We start from the raw sequence: 23,165 nt of genomic DNA, 5'->3' as shown, positions 1-23,165 counted from the left end.
TCATGCTGGATAAGAACTATGGAATGGGTAAACACACAGCAGAGGATGGATCTTTAAATGCCTCGTTGTTAGTACCTCTGAAAACACTGACAGGCAAGGAAATACAAAGATTAGTGCCAGACTCATTCAGCAGATCCAAAGACAAACATTCTCATACAGTCCAGCAGACTATTAGACACGTATTACAGAAGAGGAGGCTCTGTGCATCGGACAGACAACGTAAGAAGGCTAGGAAGCCTGATAAAACAGAGTTTTAGAGACCAAGTGTGGAGAGGTAGACGTTAGTGTGGCTACAGAAACGGACAAAGTTTCTACAGTGTAATTCAGCCTCATGGCATGCTGTAGGGAGAGACAACAGAGCGGATCGCAAGAGAACAAACATAGATGGCACCATAGCGGGGTTAGTTGAAGAGGCATCGAGGCACCATAGCGGGGTTAGTTGAAGAGGCATCGAGGCACCATAGCGGGGTTAGTTGAAGAAGGCATCGAGGCACCATAGCGGGGTTAGTTGAAGAAGGCACCACAGCGAGGTTAGTTGAAGAAGGCACCACAGCGGGGTTAGTTGAAGAAGGCACCACAGCGGGGTTAGTTGAAGAAGGCACCACAGCGGGGTTAGTTGAAGAAGGCACCATAGCGGGGTTAGTTGAAGAAGGCACCATAGCGGGGTTAGTTGAAGAAGGCACCATAGCGGGGTTAGTTGAAGGCACCATAGCGGGGTTAGTTGAAGAAAACACCATAGCGGGGTTAGTTGAAGAAGGCACCATAGCGGGGTTAGTTGAAGAAGGCACCATAGCGGGGTTAGTTGAAGAAGGCACCATAGCGGGGTTAGTTGAAGAAGGCACCATAGCGGGGTTAGTTGAAGAAGGCACCATAGCGGGGTTAGTTGAAGAAGGCACCATAGCGGGGTTAGTTGAAGAAGGCACCATAGCGGGGTTAGTTGAAGAAGGCACCATAGCGGGGTTAGTTGAAGAAGGCACCATAGCGGGGTTAGTTGAAGAAGGCACCATAGCGGGGTTAGTTGAAGAAGGCACCACAGCGGGGTTAGTTGAAGAAGGCACCACAGCGGGGTTAGTTGAAGAAGGCACCACAGCGGGGTTAGTTGAAGAAGGCACCACAGCGGGGTTAGTTGAAGAAGGCACCATAACGGGGTTAGTTGAAGAAGGCACCATAGCGGGGTTAATTGAAGAAGGCACCATAGCGGGGTTAGTTGAAGAAGGCACCATAGCGGGGTTAGTTGAAGAAGGCACCATAGCGGGGTTAGTTGAAGAAAACACCATAGTGGGGTTAGTTGAAGAGGTTAGTTTTGCAGACTAGCAGGTTAGGAACATTGAAGAGCTTTAGCTTAGAACACATTATTTTAGGTCACGTGGCTTGGACCTGCAAAAAGCTGTTACCATTACGTCAATCAATCACCAGCAGTAGGATTCTGTGTGTACACCGGTCTTATCCAATGTGATTCAATAAGGACATATTGTGTGGGAATCTCACCACCAACCACTCGAAGGTCCGTCACGGAAACAGTGGTTTAATGTGTAGGCCAGGCATACTCACAAAGTAGAGGGCATTTCAGCTTCGGTACTCATATCAGACCAATAGTAGGGTAACTGAGGTTAGGGCAATGAAAGGATACGGTCAGTACCGGGAAACAGAGTTCTGCCAGTGAGGAGTTCAGCCATGATACATCCCACAGACCAAATGTCCACTGTAACAAAGAGGAAATCATTAGTCTGTGTAACACAAACAGAGGAACAACACACGTCTAACGTCTACCGTAAGAGGAACAACACACGTGTAACACAAACAGAGGAACGACACACGTCTACCGTAACAGAGGAACAACACATGTGTAACACAAACAGAGGAACAACACACGTAACAAACAGAGGAACAACACACGTAACAAACAGAGGAACGACACACGTCTACCGTAACAGAGGAACAACACATGTGTAACACAAACAGAGGAACAACACACGTCTACCGTAACAGAGGAACAACACACGTCTACCGTAACAGAGGAACAACACATGTGTAACACAAACAGAGGAACAACACACGTAACAAACAGAGGAACAACACACGTAACAAACAGAGGAACGACACACGTCTACCGTAACAGAGGAACAACACACGTAACAAACAGAGGAACGACACACGTAACACAAACAGAGGAACAACACACGTCTACCGTAACAGAGGAACGACACACGTAACAAACAGAGGAACGACACACGTCTACCGTAACAGAGGAACAACACACGTAACAAACAGAGGAACGACACACGTAACACAAACAGAGGAACAACACACGTAACACAAACAGAGGAACGACACACGTCTACCGTAACAGAGGAACAACACACGTAACAAACAGAGGAACGACACACGTAACACAAACAGAGGAACAACACACGTAACAAACAGAGGAACGACACACGTCTACCGTAACAGAGGAACAACACACGTAACAAACAGAGGAACGACACACGTCTACCGTAACAGAGGAACAACACACGTCTACCGTAACAGAGGAACAACACATGTGTAACACAAACAGAGGAACAACACACGTAACAAACAGAGGAACAACACACGTAACAAACAGAGGAACGACACACGTCTACCGTAACAGAGGAACAACACACGTCTACCGTAACAGAGGAACAACACACGTCTACCGTAACAGAGGAACAACACATGTGTAACACAAACAGAGGAACGACACACGTCTACCGTAACAGAGGAACGACACACGTCTACCGTAACAGAGGAACAACACACGTCTACCGTAACAGAGGAACAACACATGTGTAACACAAACAGAGGAACAACACACGTCTACCGTAACAGAGGAACAACACACGTAACACAAACAGAGGAACAACACACGTCTACCGTAACAGAGGAACAACACACGTCTACCGTAACAGAGGAACAACACACGTAACACAAACAGAGGAACGACACACGTCTACCGTAACAGAGGAACAACACACGTCTACCGTAACAGAGGAACAACACACGTAACACAAACAGAGGAACAACACACGTCTACCGTAACAGAGGAACAACACACGTCTACCGTAACAGAGGAACAACACACGTCTACCGTAACAGAGGAACAACACACGTCTACCGTAACAGAGGAACAACACACGTGTACCGTAACAGAGGAACAACACACGTGTACCGTAACAGAGGAACAACACATGTATACTGTTAGATATAAAGGAATAACATATATCTACTGTTACATATAGGGGAATAACACATCTACTGTTACATATAGAGAAATAAGACATGTATACTGTTACATATAGAGGAATAAGACATGTATACTGTTACATATAGAGGAATAAGACATGTATACTGTTAGATAGAGGAATAACACATGTATACTGTTACATGTAGAGGAATAAGACATGTATACTGTTACATATAGAGGAATAAGACATGTATACTGTTAGATAGAGGAATAACACATGTATACTGTTACATGTAGAGGAATAAGACATGTATACTGTTACATATAGGGGAATAACACATGTATACTGTTACATGTAGAGGAATAAGACATGTATACTGTTACATATAGAGGAATAAGACATGTATACTGTTACATGTAGAGGAATAAGACATGTATACTGTTACATATAGGGGAATAACACATGTATACTGTTACATGTAGAGGAATAAGACATGTATACTGTTACATATAGAGGAATAAGACATGTATACTGTTAGATAGAGGAATAACACATGTATACTGTTACATGTAGAGGAATAAGACATGTATACTGTTACATATAGGGGAATAACACATCTACTGTTACATATAGAGGAATAACACATCTACGGTTACATTTAGGGGAATAACACATCTACTGTTACATATAGGGGGGAAAACATTATGTTCAGCATGTCCATTCAGTGTCCTGCCATTAAGACATCCACCTGGCAAGAACATCGGCCCAACATCACAAGTACATCAACAGTGTGTAGCCTAAATGTATAGCTCGTATACATGTCTACAGTGAGCAGATGCAGGCTGTCTAAACCACTCAGATCTCTAGCTACTGTACCTGTCATGATGTAATACATCAGATCTCTAGCTACTGTACCTGTCATGATGTATTACATCAGATCTCTAGCTACGGTACCTGTCATGATGTAATAAATCAGATCTCTAGCTACTGTACCTGTCATGATGTAATACATCAGATCTCTAGCTACTGTACCTGTCATGATGTAATACATCAGATCTCTAGCTAATGTACCTGTCATGATGTATTACATCAGATCTCTAGCTACGGTACCTGTCATGATGTATTACATCAGATCTCTAGCTACTGTACCTGTCATGATGTATTACATCAGATCTCTAGCTACTGTACCTGTCATGATGTAATACATCAGATCTCTAGCTACTGTACCTGTCATGATGTAATAAATCAGATCTCTAGCTACTGTACCTGTCATGATGTAATACATCAGATCTCTAGCTACTGTACCTGTCATGATGTATTACATCAGATCTCTAGCTACGGTACCTGTCATGATGTATTACATCAGATCTCTAGCTACTGTACCTGTCATGATGTAATACATCAGATCTCTAGCTACTGTACCTGTCATGATGTAATACATCAGATCTCTAGCTAATGTACCTGTCATGATGTAATACATCAGATCTCTAGCTACTGTACCTGTCATGATGTAATACATCAGATCTCTAGCTACTGTACCTGTCATGATGTATTACATCAGATCTCTAGCTACGGTACCTGTCATGATGTAATACATCAGATCTCTAGCTACTGTACCTGTCATGATGTAATACATCAGATCTCTAGCTACTGTCTCTGTCATGATGTAATACATCAGATCTCTAGCTACGGTACCTGTCATGATGTAATAAATCAGATCTCTAGCTACTGTACCTGTCATGATGTAATACATCAGATCTCTAGCTACTGTACCTGTCATGATGTATTACATCAGATCTCTAGCTACTGTACCTGTCATGATGTAATACATCAGATCTCTAGCTACTGTACCTGTCATGATGTATTACATCAGATCTCTAGCTACTGTCTCTGTCATGATGTAATACATCAGATCTCTAGCTAATGTACCTGTCATGATGTAATACATCAGATCTCTAGCTACTGTACCTGTCATGATGTATTACATCAGATCTCTAGCTACTGTCTCTGTCATGATGTAATACATCAGATCTCTAGCTACTGTACCTGTCATGATGTAATACATCAGATCTCTAGCTAATGTACCTGTCATGATGTAATACATCAGATCTCTAGCTACTGTACCTGTCATGATGTATTACATCAGATCTCTAGCTACTGTACCTGTCATGATGTAATAAATCAGATCTCTAGCTACTGTACCTGTCATGATGTAATACATCAGATCTCTAGCTACTGTACCTGTCATGATGTATTACATCAGATCTCTAGCTACTGTACCTGTCATGATGTATTACATCAGATCTCTAGCTACTGTCTCTGTCATGATGTAATACATCAGATCTCTAGCTAATGTACCTGTCATGATGTAATACATCAGATCTCTAGCTACTGTACCTGTCATGATGTATTACATCAGATCTCTAGCTACTGTCTCTGTCATGATGTAATAAATCAGATCTCTAGCTACTGTACCTGTCATGATGTAATACATCAGATCTCTAGCTACTGTACCTGTCATGTTGTAATGCATCCAGTTTAGCATGATCTCTGGGGCCCTGTACCAGCGAGTGGCAACGTAACCAGTCATCTCGTCGTCTGTGTGCCGCGCCAGCCCAAAGTCAAGAATCTGAGGAGGACAGACAGAACCAAACCACGTGGTACTTCGAGAGTCAGATAGTGAAAAGTCACACCCTGTTCTTTCCTTGCAGTGAACATTTAATAGAACCATTTCATAAGGGTGTGCTTGGTTTCACCCTCAGGCAGACGGTCTGATATTCTTGTCCAGACTGTTCAGGATGAACAAAGTTTGAATGAGTGGGCCAATAATAAACACCTTACCTTCAGCTCACAGTCCTCATTCACAGCCAGGTTGCTGGGTTTCAGGTCCTGGAGAGCGATGGGAGACAAGATTATTTCTATATTACTACAGACTACCTACATGAGGCCAGATCTGAATGGGCTTTCTCAATTGGGTCTAGATTCTCTCAAACCAAACCCCCACTATCTGTAGAAGTGTTCCTACAAAACTTCTACAGTACTTCTGCAAGACTAACTCAATCTCTAACCAATCAGATCAGTTATTTCAAAACAGCAGATCTGAATAATTGACTCGGTCACAGTACAAAACAGGGGTACTGTTTATCGTTTCACTTCCTCTGTGGTTTATAGTGTTTGAATAAGGAGCGAGCCTGGGCCTGAACCTGCCATGTGGAAGTGAACCAACTGGTCATAAACTAACACAAGAAACAGGGTTGCCATCTGGGAAGGGATTTTTCACTGTGGGCTGAATCAAACAGGAGAGGAGACTTACTCTGTGAATGATATCTGCTGAGTGGATATACTGAGGAGAGAGAGGTGAAGGAGAGCAAAGGGATTACATTAAATCAACATCATGAATCATAAGTTGGTAGTTTTTAGGTACATCACAGATGGCAAAATTACAAAATGATGACTTCCTTTCAACAGTTTTGCCTGCTGGGAATGTACACAACACTGGTCAACAACTGTGAATGGCAGTTAGTTGAAGAATGTTTAAAATCTCCAAGCATGTTGTTTCACCTTTAACCTCCAGAGTATCTGGTAGATAAGGAACTGTCTGTCTGTGTGTGTGTGTGTGTTTCACCTTTAACCCCCGGAGGATCTGGTATATGAGGAACTGCACATGGTCGTCTGTCAGCTTCTGACACTTGATTATGTTGTTGAGGTCTGCCCCCATCAGGTGGGTCACCAGGTACCTGCCAATCACAACCAGACATAGGCTCAAACTAAACACCTCCACTGGATTAACAAAGATGGTTTAGTACGAAGATATGTAGAAATGGCTTCTCCAATAGAAATCCCTGATCACGTGCGTCGGCGATGTCATGGCGACGTTGGCCAACTAAGCTCATGCGCAAAACCACGTCATCTGGTCTAACGGTCGTCTTGCACCGAACGGCGCAGGCCTTCAAAATAAAAGGTACTTCTTCGATATAAAGTTGTTTCTGAAAATTAAAATGCGCCAGTTTGTCACTTTCACGAGGTTGGAATTATAACATGTTCACCTACTGAAGGCATTACAACATGTTCAGCTACTGAAGGCATTACAACATGTTCACCTACTGAAGGCATTACAACATGTTCACCTACTGAAGGCATTACAACATGTTCACCTACTGAAGGCATTACAACATGTTCACCTACTGAAGGCATTACAACATGTTCAGCTACTGAAGGCATTACAACATGTTCAGCTACTGAAGGCATTACAACATGTTCAGCTACTGAAGGCATTACAACATGTTCAGCTACTGAAGGCATTACAACATGTTCAGCTACTGAAGGCATTACAACATGTTCAGCTACTGAAGGCATTACAACATGTTCAGCTACTGAAGGCATTACAACATGTTATAATGTCTTCAGTAGGTGAACATGTTCAGCTACTGAAGACATTACAACATGTTCAGCTACTGAAGGCATTATAACATGTTCAGCTACTGAAGGCATTACAACATGTTCACCTACTGAAGGCATTACAACATGTTCACCTACTGAAGGCATTACAACATGTTCACCTACTGAAGGCATTATAACATGTTCAGCTACTGAAGGCATTACAACATGTTCAGCTACTGAAGGCATTACAACATGTTCAGCTACTGAAGGCATTATAACATGTTCACAACATGTTCACCTACTGAAGACATTACAACATGTTCACCTACTGAAGACATTACAACATGTTCACCTACTGAAGACATTACAACATGTTCAGCTACTGAAGGCATTATAACATGTTCACAGCATGTTCACCTACTGAAGACATTACAACATGTTCACCTACTGAAGACATTACAACATGTTCAGCTACTGAAGGCATTACAACATGTTCAGCTACTGAAGGCATTATAACATGTTCACAACATGTTCACCTACTGAAGACATTACACCATGTTCACCTACTGAAGACATTACAACATGTTCACCTACTGAAGACATTACAACATGTTCAGCTACTGAAGGCATTACAACATGTTCAGCTACTGAAGGCATTATAACATGTTCACAACATGTTCACCTACTGAAGACATTACAACATGTTCACCTACTGAAGACATTACAACATGTTCAGCTACTGAAGACATTACAACATGTTCAGCTACTGAAGACATTACAACATGTTCAGCTACTGAAGACATTACAACATGTTCAGCTACTGAAGACATTACAACATGTTCAGCTACTGAAGACATTACAACATGTTCAGCTACTGAAGACATTACAACATGTTCAGCTACTGAAGACATTACAACATGTTCAGCTACTGAAGGCATTATAACATGTTCACAACATGTTCACCTACTGAAGGCATTACAACATGTTCACCTACTGAAGGCATTACAACATGTTCACCTACTGAAGACATTACAACATGTTCACCTACTGAAGGCATTACAACATGTTCACCTACTGAAGACATTACAACATGTTCACCTACTGAAGACATTACAACATGTTCACAACATGTTCAGCTGCTGAAGACATTACAACATGTTCAGCTACTGAAGACATTACAACATGTTCACCTACTGAAGGCATTACAACATGTTCACCTACTGAAGGCATTACAACATGTTCAGCTACTGAAGGCATTACAACATGTTCAGCTACTGAAGGCATTACAACATGTTCAGCTACTGAAGGCATTACAACATGTTCAGCTACTGAAGGCATTACAACATGTTCAGCTACTGAAGGCATTATAACATGTTCACAACATGTTCACCTACTGAAGACATTACAACATGTTCAGCTACTGAAGACATTACAACATGTTCAGCTACTGAAGACATTACAACATGTTCAGCTACTGAAGACATTACAACATGTTCAGCTACTGAAGACATTACAACATGTTCAGCTACTGAAGACATTACAACATGTTCAGCTACTGAAGACATTACAACATGTTCAGCTACTGAAGACATTACAACATGTTCAGCTACTGAAGACATTACAACATGTTCAGCTACTGAAGGCATTATAACATGTTCACAACATGTTCACCTACTGAAGGCATTACAACATGTTCACCTACTGAAGGCATTACAACATGTTCACCTACTGAAGACATTACAACATGTTCACCTACTGAAGGCATTACAACATGTTCACCTACTGAAGACATTACAACATGTTCACCTACTGAAGACATTACAACATGTTCACAACATGTTCAGCTACTGAAGACATTACAACATGTTCAGCTACTGAAGACATTACAACATGTTCACCTACTGAAGGCATTACAACATGTTCACCTACTGAAGGCATTACAACATGTTCAGCTACTGAAGGCATTACAACATGTTCAGCTACTGAAGGCATTACAACATGTTCAGCTACTGAAGGCATTACAACATGTTCAGCTACTGAAGGCATTACAACATGTTCAGCTACTGAAGGCATTATAACATGTTCACAACATGTTCACCTACTGAAGACATTACAACATGTTCAGCTACTGAAGGCATTATAACATGTTCAGCTACTGAAGGCATTACAACATGTTCAGCTACTGAAGACATTACAACATGTTCAGCTACTGAAGGCATTACAACATGTTCAGCTACTGAAGGCATTACAACATGTTCAGCTACTGAAGGCATTACAACATGTTCAGCTACTGAAGACATTGGCTCCATTCCAGCTTGTGCATTCAGATTTGGAAAAACTATTGAAAGGAATTGCAAGCATTCCCGGAAGTATCGCGTTGCTGCGCCTCTGGGTTTAGAACTCTGTGGTATTAAGACATCGACAACCATCTGTTTCTCACTGTTACATAGTCCACTAGTGTGACATATGTTTAGGTTTTCGGCTTAAAAAAAATAAGTTTTTATCTTACCCTTATTTAACTAAGAAAGTCAGTTAAGAACAAATTCTTATTTACAATGACGCCTAGGAACAGTGGGTTAACTGCCTTGTTCTGGGGCAGAATGACAGATTTTTACCTTGTCAGCTCAGGGATTTGATCTTGCAACCTTCCGGTTACTAGTCCAAGGTTCTAGCCACTAGGCTACCTGCCGCCATTTCGGCTAATTTGTTTATTATCTGGTTAATGTAACCAGTGAACCCATAATGCTCACCAACGCCACAGTATTACGATGTGCCATCTGTTTCCCACCCACCTCTAAAAAAGTCATTGGATAGACCAAAATATATATCATTTTCCCAAAATTCTTCATTATATTTGTTTTACCCATAGACACATACATTCACTTGTTTCTATAGACGGGTGGGTTGACGATGTCACTATAATAACGCGCGTGCAGAGTGTTAAAAGGCTGTATGTTGCCTGAATGGTCAGATCGATGGCAACAATGACAAGAAACTGCTGCGCTGTGAATTGTAGATGTCTCGTTTCAGCTAGTTCTATCTTGTTCTTGATACCATCTCTTGTTTTGACTGATGTCATGTTTATGCTAATATGGCTCAGATTTGCTAGCTAGCTAACCAACAACCGTAACAATGTATTTGAGACAACACGTGCTTGTGGACAAATGCATTTAAGCGGCTGCTCTCACAATAAATATTTGCTAATGAAATATAGCTCACAAGTTGTCAATAAGCCTTTGATTGTAAACCGACTGTGTCCCTTTTTTGCCAGCTGAAACCGGTTGAGCGGCTGCTCCCCAGACACACATTCCTCCTCCTCCTCCTCTCTAGAAGCCACAGCAAGGCGAGCCCTCCACGAATAGAATGGCATTAAACAAAATACAGGTCCATTAAACCCACTTATTTTTTGCAATTCAAATCTAATCCCATAGTGGATTAAAACAGCCCCAAACAGTGGTAAAGCACTTCTGGAGGGAAGGAGGAAGACGAGCCAAAAGATACAGGAGGAGCAGATGGAGGTTTCACTCAGAGTGAGTGAGGGAGGGCAAGAGAGAGAGAGAGAGGGGGGGGTGGGGGGGGTATAAATAAGGTAAATAAATACTGAGCCCTCATCTGTGTTGATCCATTCCCTCTCTCCCTCTCAGGGGGTGGTAGGTAGGAGGTGATATGGACAGTCTTGTGAGTCACATATTTTAGAAGCTGTTTGGGCGAACCACTGATACAGCACCTCTGCATAACATATCCCATCATTTTCCTGGACAGCAGTTTGTGCTCCTCCGTCCTGCAGGCGTATGTTGAACACAGATTATAAACATGAACTGAAAATAGCCTTAATTCCCTTTTGATCATTCTGTGTGAGCAGCTTCCTCCACTGCAGCAGTTTCACATCTCTCCCTCTCTCTCCACCCACCCTCTCTTTCGCTCCTCCACTACCCTCCCCTCCTCTCTCCAGACGCTTCTCTCCTCTCTACCCTCCCTCTCTTCTCCCTGTGTGACATATCACCCCCCCCCCCCCAATTCCTCTGTGGTACAGGGTGTTCATCTATCTGGGACAAGGGGACAGCTGAGAGTCTGAGAGAATACTTCACCCCTGCCTATCTGCCTATGGGTGTGGAGCTGCCAGAGAGCTAGCCTGGTCCCAGATCAGTCATTGCTGTCATTGTCAAGACAAACATGGCAAATAGCACTAACAGACACAGCCTGCAGTGCAGCTCTGACTCACTAGCTGAACAATGTCCTTTTCTCACTTTCAACATCAACAAGCCATAACTGCCTGAAGCCAAGGCAGTCAATGAGGAACTCTTAGCAAGGTAAGGAAGGGAGAGGCAGTACTACCGACAATAGTCACCAGGCAGTACTACCGACAATAGTCACCAGGCAGTACTACCGACAAGAGTCGCCAGGCAGTACTACCGACAAGAGTCACAGGCAATGTTCCTTCAAATAAATGTCAGCACTGAGCAAATTTCAGGTCTTGTTAAGCACAAGATTCTGTGCAGCTTCCAGCACCTGTTTACTGTGAACACCGAGGCTGTACCCGCTTTAGGTTTCAGTTTTAACAACAGCCACGTAGGCTACTGTGGCTATTTTATCATCATGTAGGCCTACAAGAATGGCCTGCCATCAAAAACAACAGATAAAATGCATCCCATCACATTTTAACATGGAAATAGGTGTTATATGATCATTCAGCCTACAGTAGAAGCCAATGTGTGGTGTTCAATGTAGACCTACATTCCATGAGACTTATGGAATAAATAAAACACGCAGGGCTGGACATGAACCTGTTCATCTACATTAACCTGTTTGTAAAGACATGGAGTTGACTGAAAATGATTTTGTGTTGTATGACGAAGAAACCACTTTACAAAATCAAATGCATTATTATTCCCATACCATCATGCTCCCGAGTGACGCAGCAGTCGAAGGCACTGCATCTCAGTGATAGAGGCGTCACTACAGACGCTGGTTCGATTCCAGGCTGTATCATAACCGGCCGTGATTGGGAGTTGCATAGCACAGCGCACAATTGGTCCAGCATCATACGGGTTAGGCCGTCATTGTAAATAAGAATTTGTTCTTAACTGACTTGCCTTGTTAAATAAAGCTTTTGAAAAAAGTGTGAATGTGCAAGATAGCTAAACAGGTACCTAGCTAGTTTTGGCCAAAAAGGACAATTTTGAAAGTTGGATTATCCTTTGAGGCTTTAAAAGTGTTTTTACACTATGATTTTGAACATTCAAAGCAACTGTGAAACTTCCATGGCGACACATTGTTGTCATCACCTTAGGTTGTTACATAACTTCTGAGTGATGGGAAGCAGGAGCACCACCACCAATGTAGAGTACAGGCTGAGTAGTGCAGTCTGTGTAGAGTACAGGCTGAGTAGTGTAGTCTGTGTAGAGTACAGGCTGAGTAGTGCAGTCTGTGTAGAGTACAGGCTGAGTAGTACAGTCTGTGTAGAGTACAGGATGAGTAGTGCAGTCTGTAGAGTACAGGCTGAGTAGTGCAGTCTGTGTAGAGTACGGGCTGAGTAGTGCAGTCTGTGTAGAGTACGGGCTGAGTAGTGTAGTCTGTGTAGAGTACGGGCTGAGTAGTGCAGTCTGTGTAGAGTACGGGCTGAGTAGTGTAGTCTGTGTAGAGTACGGGCTGAGTAGTACAGTCTGTGTAGAGTACGGGCTGAGTAGTGCAGTCTGTGTAGAGTACGGGCTGAGTAGTGCAGTCTGTGTAGAGTACAGGCTGAGTAGTGCAGTCTGTGTAGAGTACGGGCTGAGTAGTGTAGTCTGTGTAGAGTACAGGCTGAGTAGTACAGTCTGTGTAGAGTACGGGCTGAGTAGTGCAGTCTGTGTAGAGTACGGGCTGAGTAGTGCAGTCTGTGTAGAGTACAGGCTGATTAGTGCAGTCTGTGTAGAGTACGGGCTGAGTAGTACAGTCTGTGTAGAGTACGGGCTGAGTAGTGCAGTCTGTGTAGAGTACAGGATGAGTAGTGCAGTCTGTGTAGAGTACAGGATGAGTAGTGCAGTCTGTGTAGAGTACAGGCTGAGTAGTGCAGTCTGTGTAGAGTACAGGCTGAGTAGTGCAGTCTGTGTAGAGTACGGGCACTCACGCAGCTTAGAGGGAACATTGTTAAGCTGAGCAGGATTTGTTTGATCTCTGCTGCTGGGAAAATAAAGACACTGTGTAGGCTACTCTGTGTCGGAAGTGAGGTATTAATCCGCTGTCAATAGGCATTGGCTGAGAGAACGATCCACTGTCAATAGGCATTGGCTGAGAGAACGATCCACTGTCAATAGGCATTGGCTGAGAGAACGATCCACTGTCAATAGGCATTGGCTGAGAGAACGATCCACTGTCAATAGGCATTGGCTGAGAGAACGATCCACTGTCAATAGGCATTGGCTGAGAGAACGATCCACTGTCAATAGGCATTGGCTGAGAGAACAATCCACTGTCAATAGGCATTGGCTGAGAGAACGATCCACTGTCAATAGGCATTGGCTGAGAGAACGATCCACTGTCAATAGGCATTGGCTGAGAGAACGATCCACTGTCAATAGGCATTGGCTGAGAGAACGATCCACTGTCAATAGGCATTGGCTGAGAGAACGATCCACTGTCAATAGGCATTGGCTGAGAGAACGATCCACTGTCAATAGGCATTGGCTGAGAGAACGATCCACTGTCAATAGGCATTGGCTGAGAGAACGATCCACTGCCAATAGGCATTGGCTGAGAGAACGATCCACTGCCAATAGGCATTGGCTGAGAGAACGATCCACTGTCAGTAGGCATTGGCTGAGAGAACGATCCACTGCCAATAGGCATTGGCTGAGAGAACGATCCACTGTCAATAGGCATTGGCTGAGAGAATGATCCACTGTCAATAGGCCTTGATTGGCTGACGGGAAAATATGAAGGGGTAATAAAGAGATATTCAGTACTTAAAGAAAGCAGCTAACGATAAACCTAAGAGTTAACTCAACTCACACATCATTGAACTCCTCCAGACTAGTAGCAGGTGTGAAAACATCTAGAAGGCCGATCACCTGAAATACAGAAAGGCCAATGGTCAAGTTAATAACGCAACAAGGAACGAGGACTGTATCAGCTCTCCCAATGACTTCATGACTCCACAAGAAGTTGGTTTCAGCAGAGAGGAGCATCGGAGAGCATTGGAACTAGAACAATAGAATACTTCAACCAACATCTTCATACAGTTGATATCTCAGTAAGCAGTACAGTTGTATTCAGTAATATGATTCATGTAGCCAACAGTTCTGCTGCTTTTAAAAGAGGAGAGAGCGAGACGGACAGGAGAGAGAGATAGACGGATAAGAGAGCGAGAGAGAGACGGACGAGCGAGACAGAGAGATGGATAAGAGAGAGCGACAGAGAGACGGATAAGAGAGAGCGACAGAGAGACGGATAAGAGAGAGCGAGCCAGGAGAGCGTGCGAGATGGACAGGAGAGCGAGCGAGAAAGAGACGGATAAGAGAGCGAGACAGAGAGACAGACGAGCGAGACAGAGACGGATAAGAGAGCGAGACAGAGAGACGGATAAGAGAGCGAGACAGAGACAGACAGCGAGACAGAGAGACAGACAGAGACAGCGAGGGCAATAGAAGACTGAAACCAACATCATCCTAGAGATAATATTCAAACAGTTACATAATGATTCATGCAGTTACATAATGATTCAAACAGTTACATAATGATTCAAGCAGTTACATAATGATTCAAGCAGTTACATAATGATTCATGCAGTTACATAATGATTCAAACAGTTACATAATGATTCAAACAGTTACATAATGATTCAAACAGTTACATAATGATTCAAGCAGTTACATAATGATTCAAGCAGTTACATAATGATTCAAGCAGTTACATAATGATTCAAGCAGTTACATTATGATTCATGCAGTTACATAATGATTCAAGCAGTTACATAATGATTCATGCAGTTACATAATGATTCAAGCAGTTACATAATGATTCATGCAGTTACATAATGATTCATGCAGTTACATAATGATTCAAGCAGTTACATAATGATTCAAGCAGTTACATAATGATTCAAGCAGTTACATAATGATTCAAGCAGTTACATAATGATTCAAGCAGTTACATAATGATTCAAGCAGTTACATAATGATTCAAGCAGTTACATAATGATTCAAGCAGTTACATAATGATTCATGCAGCAAACAGCTTTGTGAAGCTTTTGAGACAAAACTCACATTCTCATGCTTCATGTGCTTGAGCAGCCGTAGCTCTCTGTAGGTTCTCTTGGCGTGGATAAAGGACTGGAAAGGCCGGGAGAGCTTCTTCACAGCGATCTTCATACCCGTCTTCTGATCGTACGACGAGCTGGAGGAGAAAACAAAAAACAGATTATTTCAACTACAAGAGTTGGATATTAGTCAACATTACCTAACAGAGCTGCACCCATTCTTCAATACAAGTACTGATAGGTTAGTTCAAAGTACGGATCTAATAGAAATCAGCGTTGTGACAAAAAGTTACGCACACGAACCGTAGGCCGAGAGAACGATCCACTGTCAATAGGCATTGGCCGAGAGAACGATCCACTGTCAATAGGCATTGGCCGAGAGAACGATCCACTGTCAATAGGCATTGGCCGAGAGAACAATCCACTGTGAATAGGCATTGGCCGAGAGAACGATCCACTGTGAATAGGCATTGGCCGAGAGAACGATCCACTGTCAATAGGCATTGGCCGAGAGAACGATCCACTGTCAATAGGCATTGGCCGAGAGAACGATCCACTGTCAATAGGCATTGGCCGAGAGAACGATCCACTGTCAATAGGCATAGGCCGAGAGAACGATCCACTGTCAATAGGCATTGGCCGAGAAAACGATCCACTGTGAATAGGCATTGGCCGAGAGAACGATCCACTGTCAATAGGCATTGTCTGACAGGAAAATATAAAGGAAAACAGCTAACGATAAACATAAGAGTTAACTTAACTCACAAATAGGTATCATCCTGAAGCAAGTTGCTGCAGCCAGGCTGTCATTTTACAAGACACAGGGGGAAAAAACATTTAAAGGGGCCCGATATTTGCATGAAACCAGATGAAGTGACGCAAGAGGTGGTGAAGTGAGAAGGAAAACGAGACGTCAGCAGAAGTGAAAATGTAATCTCTCAGCAGACTGAGGCTATCCCCCAAACGGCACCCTATTCCCTTTAAAAGTCCACTTCATATCCATGTTGTCTGGCCATGGAGAGTCTGACTGAAAGGCTAGGGGAAGAGGAGCATTGCTAGGGAATGCTCAGTCTTTTCCTAGAGTCCTCTTGTCCTCTCTCCTGACACCCTATCAATACGCTATCAGCAAATAAAATCTAATTATATTTGTCACATGGGTCGAATACAACACCTTACATTGAAATGCTTCCTGACAAGCACTTTACCAACATCGCAGTTCAAAAAAATTGAGTTAAGAAAAGATTTACTAAATAAACTTAGAAAATAGAAATTGGAACAAAATGGCAGAGGATCAACGTAAATAGTCTGGGTGGCAATTTGATTAATTATTCAGCAGTCTTATGGCTTGGGGGTAGAAGCTGTTAAGGAGCTTTTTGGTCCTAGACTTGGCGCTCCGGTACCGCTTGCCGCTTGCGGTAGCAGAGAGAACAGTCTATGATTTGGTGACTGGAGGATTTGACAATTTTTTGGCCCTTCTTCTGACACCGCTTTGTATATACAGTTGAAGTCGGAAGTTTACATACACTTAAATTGAAGTCATTACAACTCGTTTTTCAACGAATCCACAAATTTCTTGTAAACAAACTATAGTTTTTGGCAAGTCGATTAGGACATCTACTTTGTGCATGACACAAGCAATTTTTCCAACAATTGTTTACAGACAGATTATTTCACTGTATCACAATTCCAGTGGGTCAGACGTTTACATACACTAAATTGACTGACTTTAAACAACTTGGAAAATTCCAGAAAATTATGTCATGGCTTTAGAAGCTTCTGATAGGCTAATTGATATTTTTTGAGTCAATTGGAGGTGTACCTGTGGATGTATTTCAAGGCCTACCTTCAAACTCAGTGCCTCTTTGCTTGACATCATGGGAAAATCAAAAGAAAAAAGTGCAAATCAATCCCAGAACAACAGCAAAGGACCATGTGAAGATGCTGGAGGAAACAGATACAAAATTATCTATATCCACAGGAAAACAAGCCCTATATTGACATAACCTTGAAAGACAGCTCAGCAAGGAAGAAGCCACTGCTCCAAAACCACCATAAAAAAAGCCAGAATACGGTTTGCAACTGCACATGGGGACAAATATAGTACTTTTTGGAGAAATGCCCTCTGGTCTGATGAAACAAAAATATAACTATTTGGCCATAATGACTATCGTTATGTTTGGAGGAAAAAGAACACCATACCAAACATGAAGCACGGGGGTGGCAGCATCATATTGTGGGGGTGCTTTGCTGCAGGAGGGACTGGTGCACTTCATAAAATAGACGGCATCATGAGGAAAATTATGTGGATATATCAAAGCAAAATCTCAAAAAATCAGTCAGGAAGTTAAAGCTTGGTCGCAAAAGGGTCTTCCAACTAGAAAATGCCCCCAAGCATACTTCCAAAGTTGTGGCAAATTGGCAAAAAAGTCAAGGAATTGGAGTGGCCATCACAAAGCCCTGACCTCAACCCTATAGAAAATTTGTTGGCAGAACAGAAAAAGCATGTGTCAGCAAGGAGGCCTACAAACTGACTCAGTTACACCAATTCTGTCAGGAGGAATGGGCCAAAATTCACCCAACTTATTGTGGGAAGCTTGTGGAAGGCTACCCGAAACATTTTACCCAAGTTAAACAATGTAAAGGCAATGCTACCAAATACTAATTGAGTGTATGTAAACTTCTGACCCACTGGGAATGTGATAAAATAAATAATAGCTGAAATGAATAATTCTCTATTATTCTGACATTTCACATTCTTAAAATAAAGTGGTGATCCTAACTGACCTAAGACAGGGAATTTTTAATATGATTAAATGTCAGGAATTGTGAAAAAATGTTGTTTAAATGTATTTGGCTAAGGTGTATGTAAACTTCTGACTTCAACTGTAGCTCCTGGATGCCAGGAAGCTTGGCCCCAGTGCTGTAGGCACTACCCTCTGTAGCTCTTTACGGTCAGATTCCAAGCAGTTACCATACCAGGCGGTGATGCAACCGGCCAGGATGCTCTAGATGGTGCAGCTGTAGAACTTTGAGTATCTGGGGAACCATGCCAAATCTCTTCACAACTGTCTTTTGTGTTTGGACCATGATAGTTCATTGGTGATGTGGACACCAAGGACCTTGAAACTCTCAACCCGCTCCACTTCAATACGATGTTAAACGGGGGCCTGACGGCCCTCCTTTTCCTATAGTCAACGATCAGCTCCTTTGTCTTGCTCACGTTGAGTGAGGTTGTTGTCCTGGCACCAAACTGCCAGGTCTCCACCTCCCTATAGGCCGTCTCATCGTTGTCGGTGATCAGGCCTACCACCGTTGTGTCGTCAGCAAACTTAATGGTGTTGGAGTCGTGCTTGGCCACACAGTCGTGGGTGAACAAGGAGTATAGAAGGGGACTAAGCACGCACCCCTGAGGGGCCCCAGTGTTGAGGATCAGCGTGGCAGATGTGTTGTTGCGTTAGAGGGAAGTGAGGAAAGCATTGGAGGAGACAAACACCTTGGATCTCATCTTGGATCTTCTCCTCCAATGACTGGCTGCATCATTGCTTGTTATGGCAATAGCACCGCCCTCGATCGTAAAGCGCTACAGAGAGTTGTGCCGACAGCCCAGTACATCACTGGGACCTATATCAGGCGTGAAAAGAAGGGCCGGAAAATCAGCAAAGACCCCAACCACCCAAGCCATAGAATATTTTCTCTGCTGCAGCACGGGAAAAGGTATGCATAATATCTGACACCAACAGGCTCTTGAACAACTTCTATCCCCAAGCAATACGACTGATAAATAGCTAATCAAATATCTAAAACGGACCAAGTTAACCTTGTATCTTTATTGACCTTTCACTATGCACAGTGCACACCCTACACACTCACGTCACTCCAACACACACACCCGCTCCATCATTTGCTCACTCACACATAATATGCACATACATTTATACTGACTCGACACACCCGCACACCCACTCACATGCAAACTGCTGCTACTCTGTTTACCTTCTATCCTGTTGCCTAGTTACCTTACCCCTATGCATATCTATCTCTATCACACTAGTATCCCTGCACATGTAAATATGGTATTGGAACTGACCTTTTAAATATTTCCTGTACATAGTATGCTTACTTTATCATGCACTTCATATTTCTTAATTCTCGTGTGCTTTTTTCTAGTAATACATTGTTATTGATTATTGCATTGTTGGGTTTTGATTTGGCAAGAAAGTCATTTCACTGTACTTGTGTATGTGACATTAAAAAAGTTGAAACAATGCTCTCCTCTATTCCTGACGTATTGAAGATGGCAAGGAGAGGGAAGACCTGAGGAATCGAGTATAATACCTTTGAGATTCACCCTGGCTGACTGACAGACCGGGAGGGAAGTCTCCCACTCACTTCCTCTCTCTTTGAATCTCTCCTAACCACAGTCATGAGCAGTCAGCTGCCAGCCTGGATCCGTTTGGTCTCTCTTGTCAAATCTATTGCGGTCATTGACAATTCCACAGGGAGTTGGCAAGAGAGCCAAAACTGTTGTACACCCTCACAGAGCAGAGGTGAATAATTGTTTGTGATGAAATAGTTGCAAGACCAAGGAGGTCCGGAGTCCCCCGGGCCACACCAAACAAACATTTAGATAAAGTTGTATGCATGTGAGCTGTGGTGCACACATTAAGGAGGTAATCCTTCTGAATATAAAGCAAATGATTTATGTACTATAAAATGTCCCCTGGTCTGATATCCAGTTCCCTTTTTAACCCAAAAGTAATCCCGCCATAAAAAAAAATCAGCCCACTGCCTAGCAGCAGCACAGCAGTCTCTTCCTGCTCTGGGGAGAACAACAACAACTATATGTTTACTCAGACACCAACCCAGCAGATGATACTAATAACATACAGGGTACTACCCGGGTAATACAGGGTACTACTCGGGTAATACAGGGTACTACTCGGGTAATACAGGGTACTACTCGGGTAATACAGGGTACTACTCGGGTAATACTCGGGTAATACAGGGTACTACTAGGCCCATTTTCATTAACTAAAGGTTAAGGAAACCTCTGAATATATGATACTTGAAGGATTACCCTGTCCTGGTGTTACCTAGCAGCAGAAGTATTACAGGAGCCTGTATTGGAGCAATACAAACTAGAGTTGTATGTATGTGAGCTGTGGTGCACACATTAAGGAGGTAATCCTTCTGAATATAAAGCAAATGTTTTATGTACTATAAAATGTCCCTTGGTCTGATATCCAGTTCCCTTTTTAACCCAAAAGTAATCCCGCCATCAAGTAGCAGCACAGCAGTCACTTCCTGCTCTGGGGAGAACAACAACAACTATATGTTTACTCAGACACCAACCCAGCAGATGATACTAATACAGGGTACTACCTGGGTAATACAGGGTACTACCCGGGTAATACAGGGTACTACTCTGGTAGTACAGAGTACTACTCTGGTAGTACAGAGTACTACTCGGGTAGTACAGGGTACTACTAGGCCCATTTTCATTAACTAAAGGTTAAGGAAACCTCTGAATATATGATACTTGAAGGATTACCCTGTCCTGTTGTTGCCTAGCAGCAGAAGTATTACAGGAGCCTGTATTGGAGCAAAACAAACTAGGCTAACATGACAATGGAGTTGGCAAAAGCACTAGCAGATGTGGGACCAGGCAAGTACTTCACTAAAAGTGGATTCAAACGGGAAAACATAGATGTCAAAAGTGGGGGAAAAAAAGGGCAAGAGGTTAATAATTTGCAGTCAATGTCCTTCATACAGAAACACACACCATATCTTGTTTCCTCAACTAAGGAACACGTAAAGACTGACAGACCCTATCCCCTTTCTTCAACATCTAAGGAGCAAGTCCAGACAGTAAACCAGTGAGCTATGTATCCCGGTAAGAATAATTAGTCCTATTCTGGGCCTATGAGTCATCATAACATCACTCTGAGGAGGTTTAACAACAGATGTAATTAGCTACTTCAGTTGCGGCAAGTTCCACTAAAGAGCTGCCAACTTTGGGTTGAAAATGCATCTGTGGCCCAACCCGCTGGATAAAGTATTAAATAACATAACAGAAAGTACACGAACCCAATTACCGATACGACCACACGGAGTACTTTACAACTCTCTTTGTGGCTATCAATTTGCATAATATTTCCATAGGTTTAATACGTTTAAAATGTAATGTTGCTATTCGGATAAAGCTATACAAGTACCTGGCTACATTTAAATCGTGCACGTACTCTAGCCAACTTTGTATATTAGGGAACTTGCAGCATTTCACATGGCAATTTTTTTCTCTAAATGTTGAGTCTAGTTAATGTTATTCGACTGTGCGAGGACAGACTTGGTTTAGCTCGTTCGCTGTCGCTGTCACCTTTGGCGAATCCGGAGGGCCTCTACGGCCGGGCATCGGTCTATTCTGAATACACCAGCCGTGAAAACTAACTTTAGCGTCTGTCTATACAGGCCTTATAGAAATTAATGGCTACATTAGTTAGATCTACGTAGACATAATAGGACACACAAAAAAACGTGATTTACCAAACTGATCCGTAGGCCCCGGAACCGACTGGAGACAGGGTCTGGTAGCGTTCTGGTACCTCCCAAATCGTCTTGGTCACCTCCTGCCGATAAAACGTAGGTCTTTCTTTCTGCGACATTCCTGCAGAACAACCCTCAAAGTGCAAGTTGTGACTTCTCCTTTTTCTTGGTCAAAGGTGGCAGCAACTAAAGTAAGTTCGCTAACTAGTTTAAGAAAAAGCTGTTGCCTCTAGCTAACTAGTTCGTTGTGAGCGAGGTGCAAAATTCTTGAAATTCTGCACGTTTTAAGGCGGAAATAGTTTGTTGAGAATGCGTTTCTAGCTACTCCATTTGCGTTTAGGCTCCCGGGATTTCACAATGTCATCTACCCTGCGCGCCCGTTTCCCTCTGCTAAAACAACAAAATGTCGCGAGATAAACTCTAAACCTCGAGCAACTCAAAGGACAAACCAGATATTTTTTCACTGAACCTTTTTAATAAGTTTATTTAAAAGCTTAGACAAACAGTGATTTTAATGCAAATACAAATTATTTAAAGAGTCAATAAAAAAGCGTATCAAACATTTAGTAAATGGCCCCATTTCCAAATTAAATACTCACCTCCAGTATGAGTAGAAATAAGAACAAAGTCATGTTTTTCACAACATATTTTGGGAAACAGACATCATTTGGAAATGTTTTTATATAATGGCTGATAATAATGAAGAAAAAAAACACACGTCAGTAATTAATTAACCCAAATGCACAGGTTCACATGTTTCATGAAAATATACCGAAAATATATATAAATCAATCTCACCATAA

The 23,165-nt window shown here is 42.6% G+C and overlaps 1 protein-coding gene across 2 annotated transcripts in view; it reads right to left on the bottom strand.

The window, feature by feature from the left end:
* Positions 1–22,770, bottom strand: part of LOC110532744 (mitogen-activated protein kinase 14A) — a 34,267-nt gene extending 11,497 nt beyond the window's left edge. For both annotated transcript variants that reach the window (XM_021616865.2, XM_021616866.2), the window contains exons 1-8: positions 22,363–22,770; positions 15,827–15,956; positions 14,574–14,632; positions 6,832–6,943; positions 6,520–6,549; positions 6,048–6,095; positions 5,721–5,835; positions 1,631–1,702 (exon numbers count right to left, since the gene is read on the bottom strand). In XM_021616865.2, the coding sequence (XP_021472540.1) occupies positions 1,631–1,702; positions 5,721–5,835; positions 6,048–6,095; positions 6,520–6,549; positions 6,832–6,943; positions 14,574–14,632; positions 15,827–15,956; positions 22,363–22,481 (685 nt within the window). In that variant the 5' untranslated portion in view covers positions 22,482–22,770. The remainder of the gene's footprint in view (positions 1–1,630; positions 1,703–5,720; positions 5,836–6,047; positions 6,096–6,519; positions 6,550–6,831; positions 6,944–14,573; positions 14,633–15,826; positions 15,957–22,362) is intronic.
* Positions 22,771–23,165: the final 395 nt, after the last annotated feature.

This window comes from Oncorhynchus mykiss, chromosome 9 (assembly GCF_013265735.2).
Source record: "Oncorhynchus mykiss isolate Arlee chromosome 9, USDA_OmykA_1.1, whole genome shotgun sequence".
Classification (NCBI taxonomy): domain Eukaryota; kingdom Metazoa; phylum Chordata; class Actinopteri; order Salmoniformes; family Salmonidae; genus Oncorhynchus; species Oncorhynchus mykiss.
Note: the sequence above shows the minus strand (reverse complement) of the source record. Positions and strands in the feature narration are given on the sequence as shown.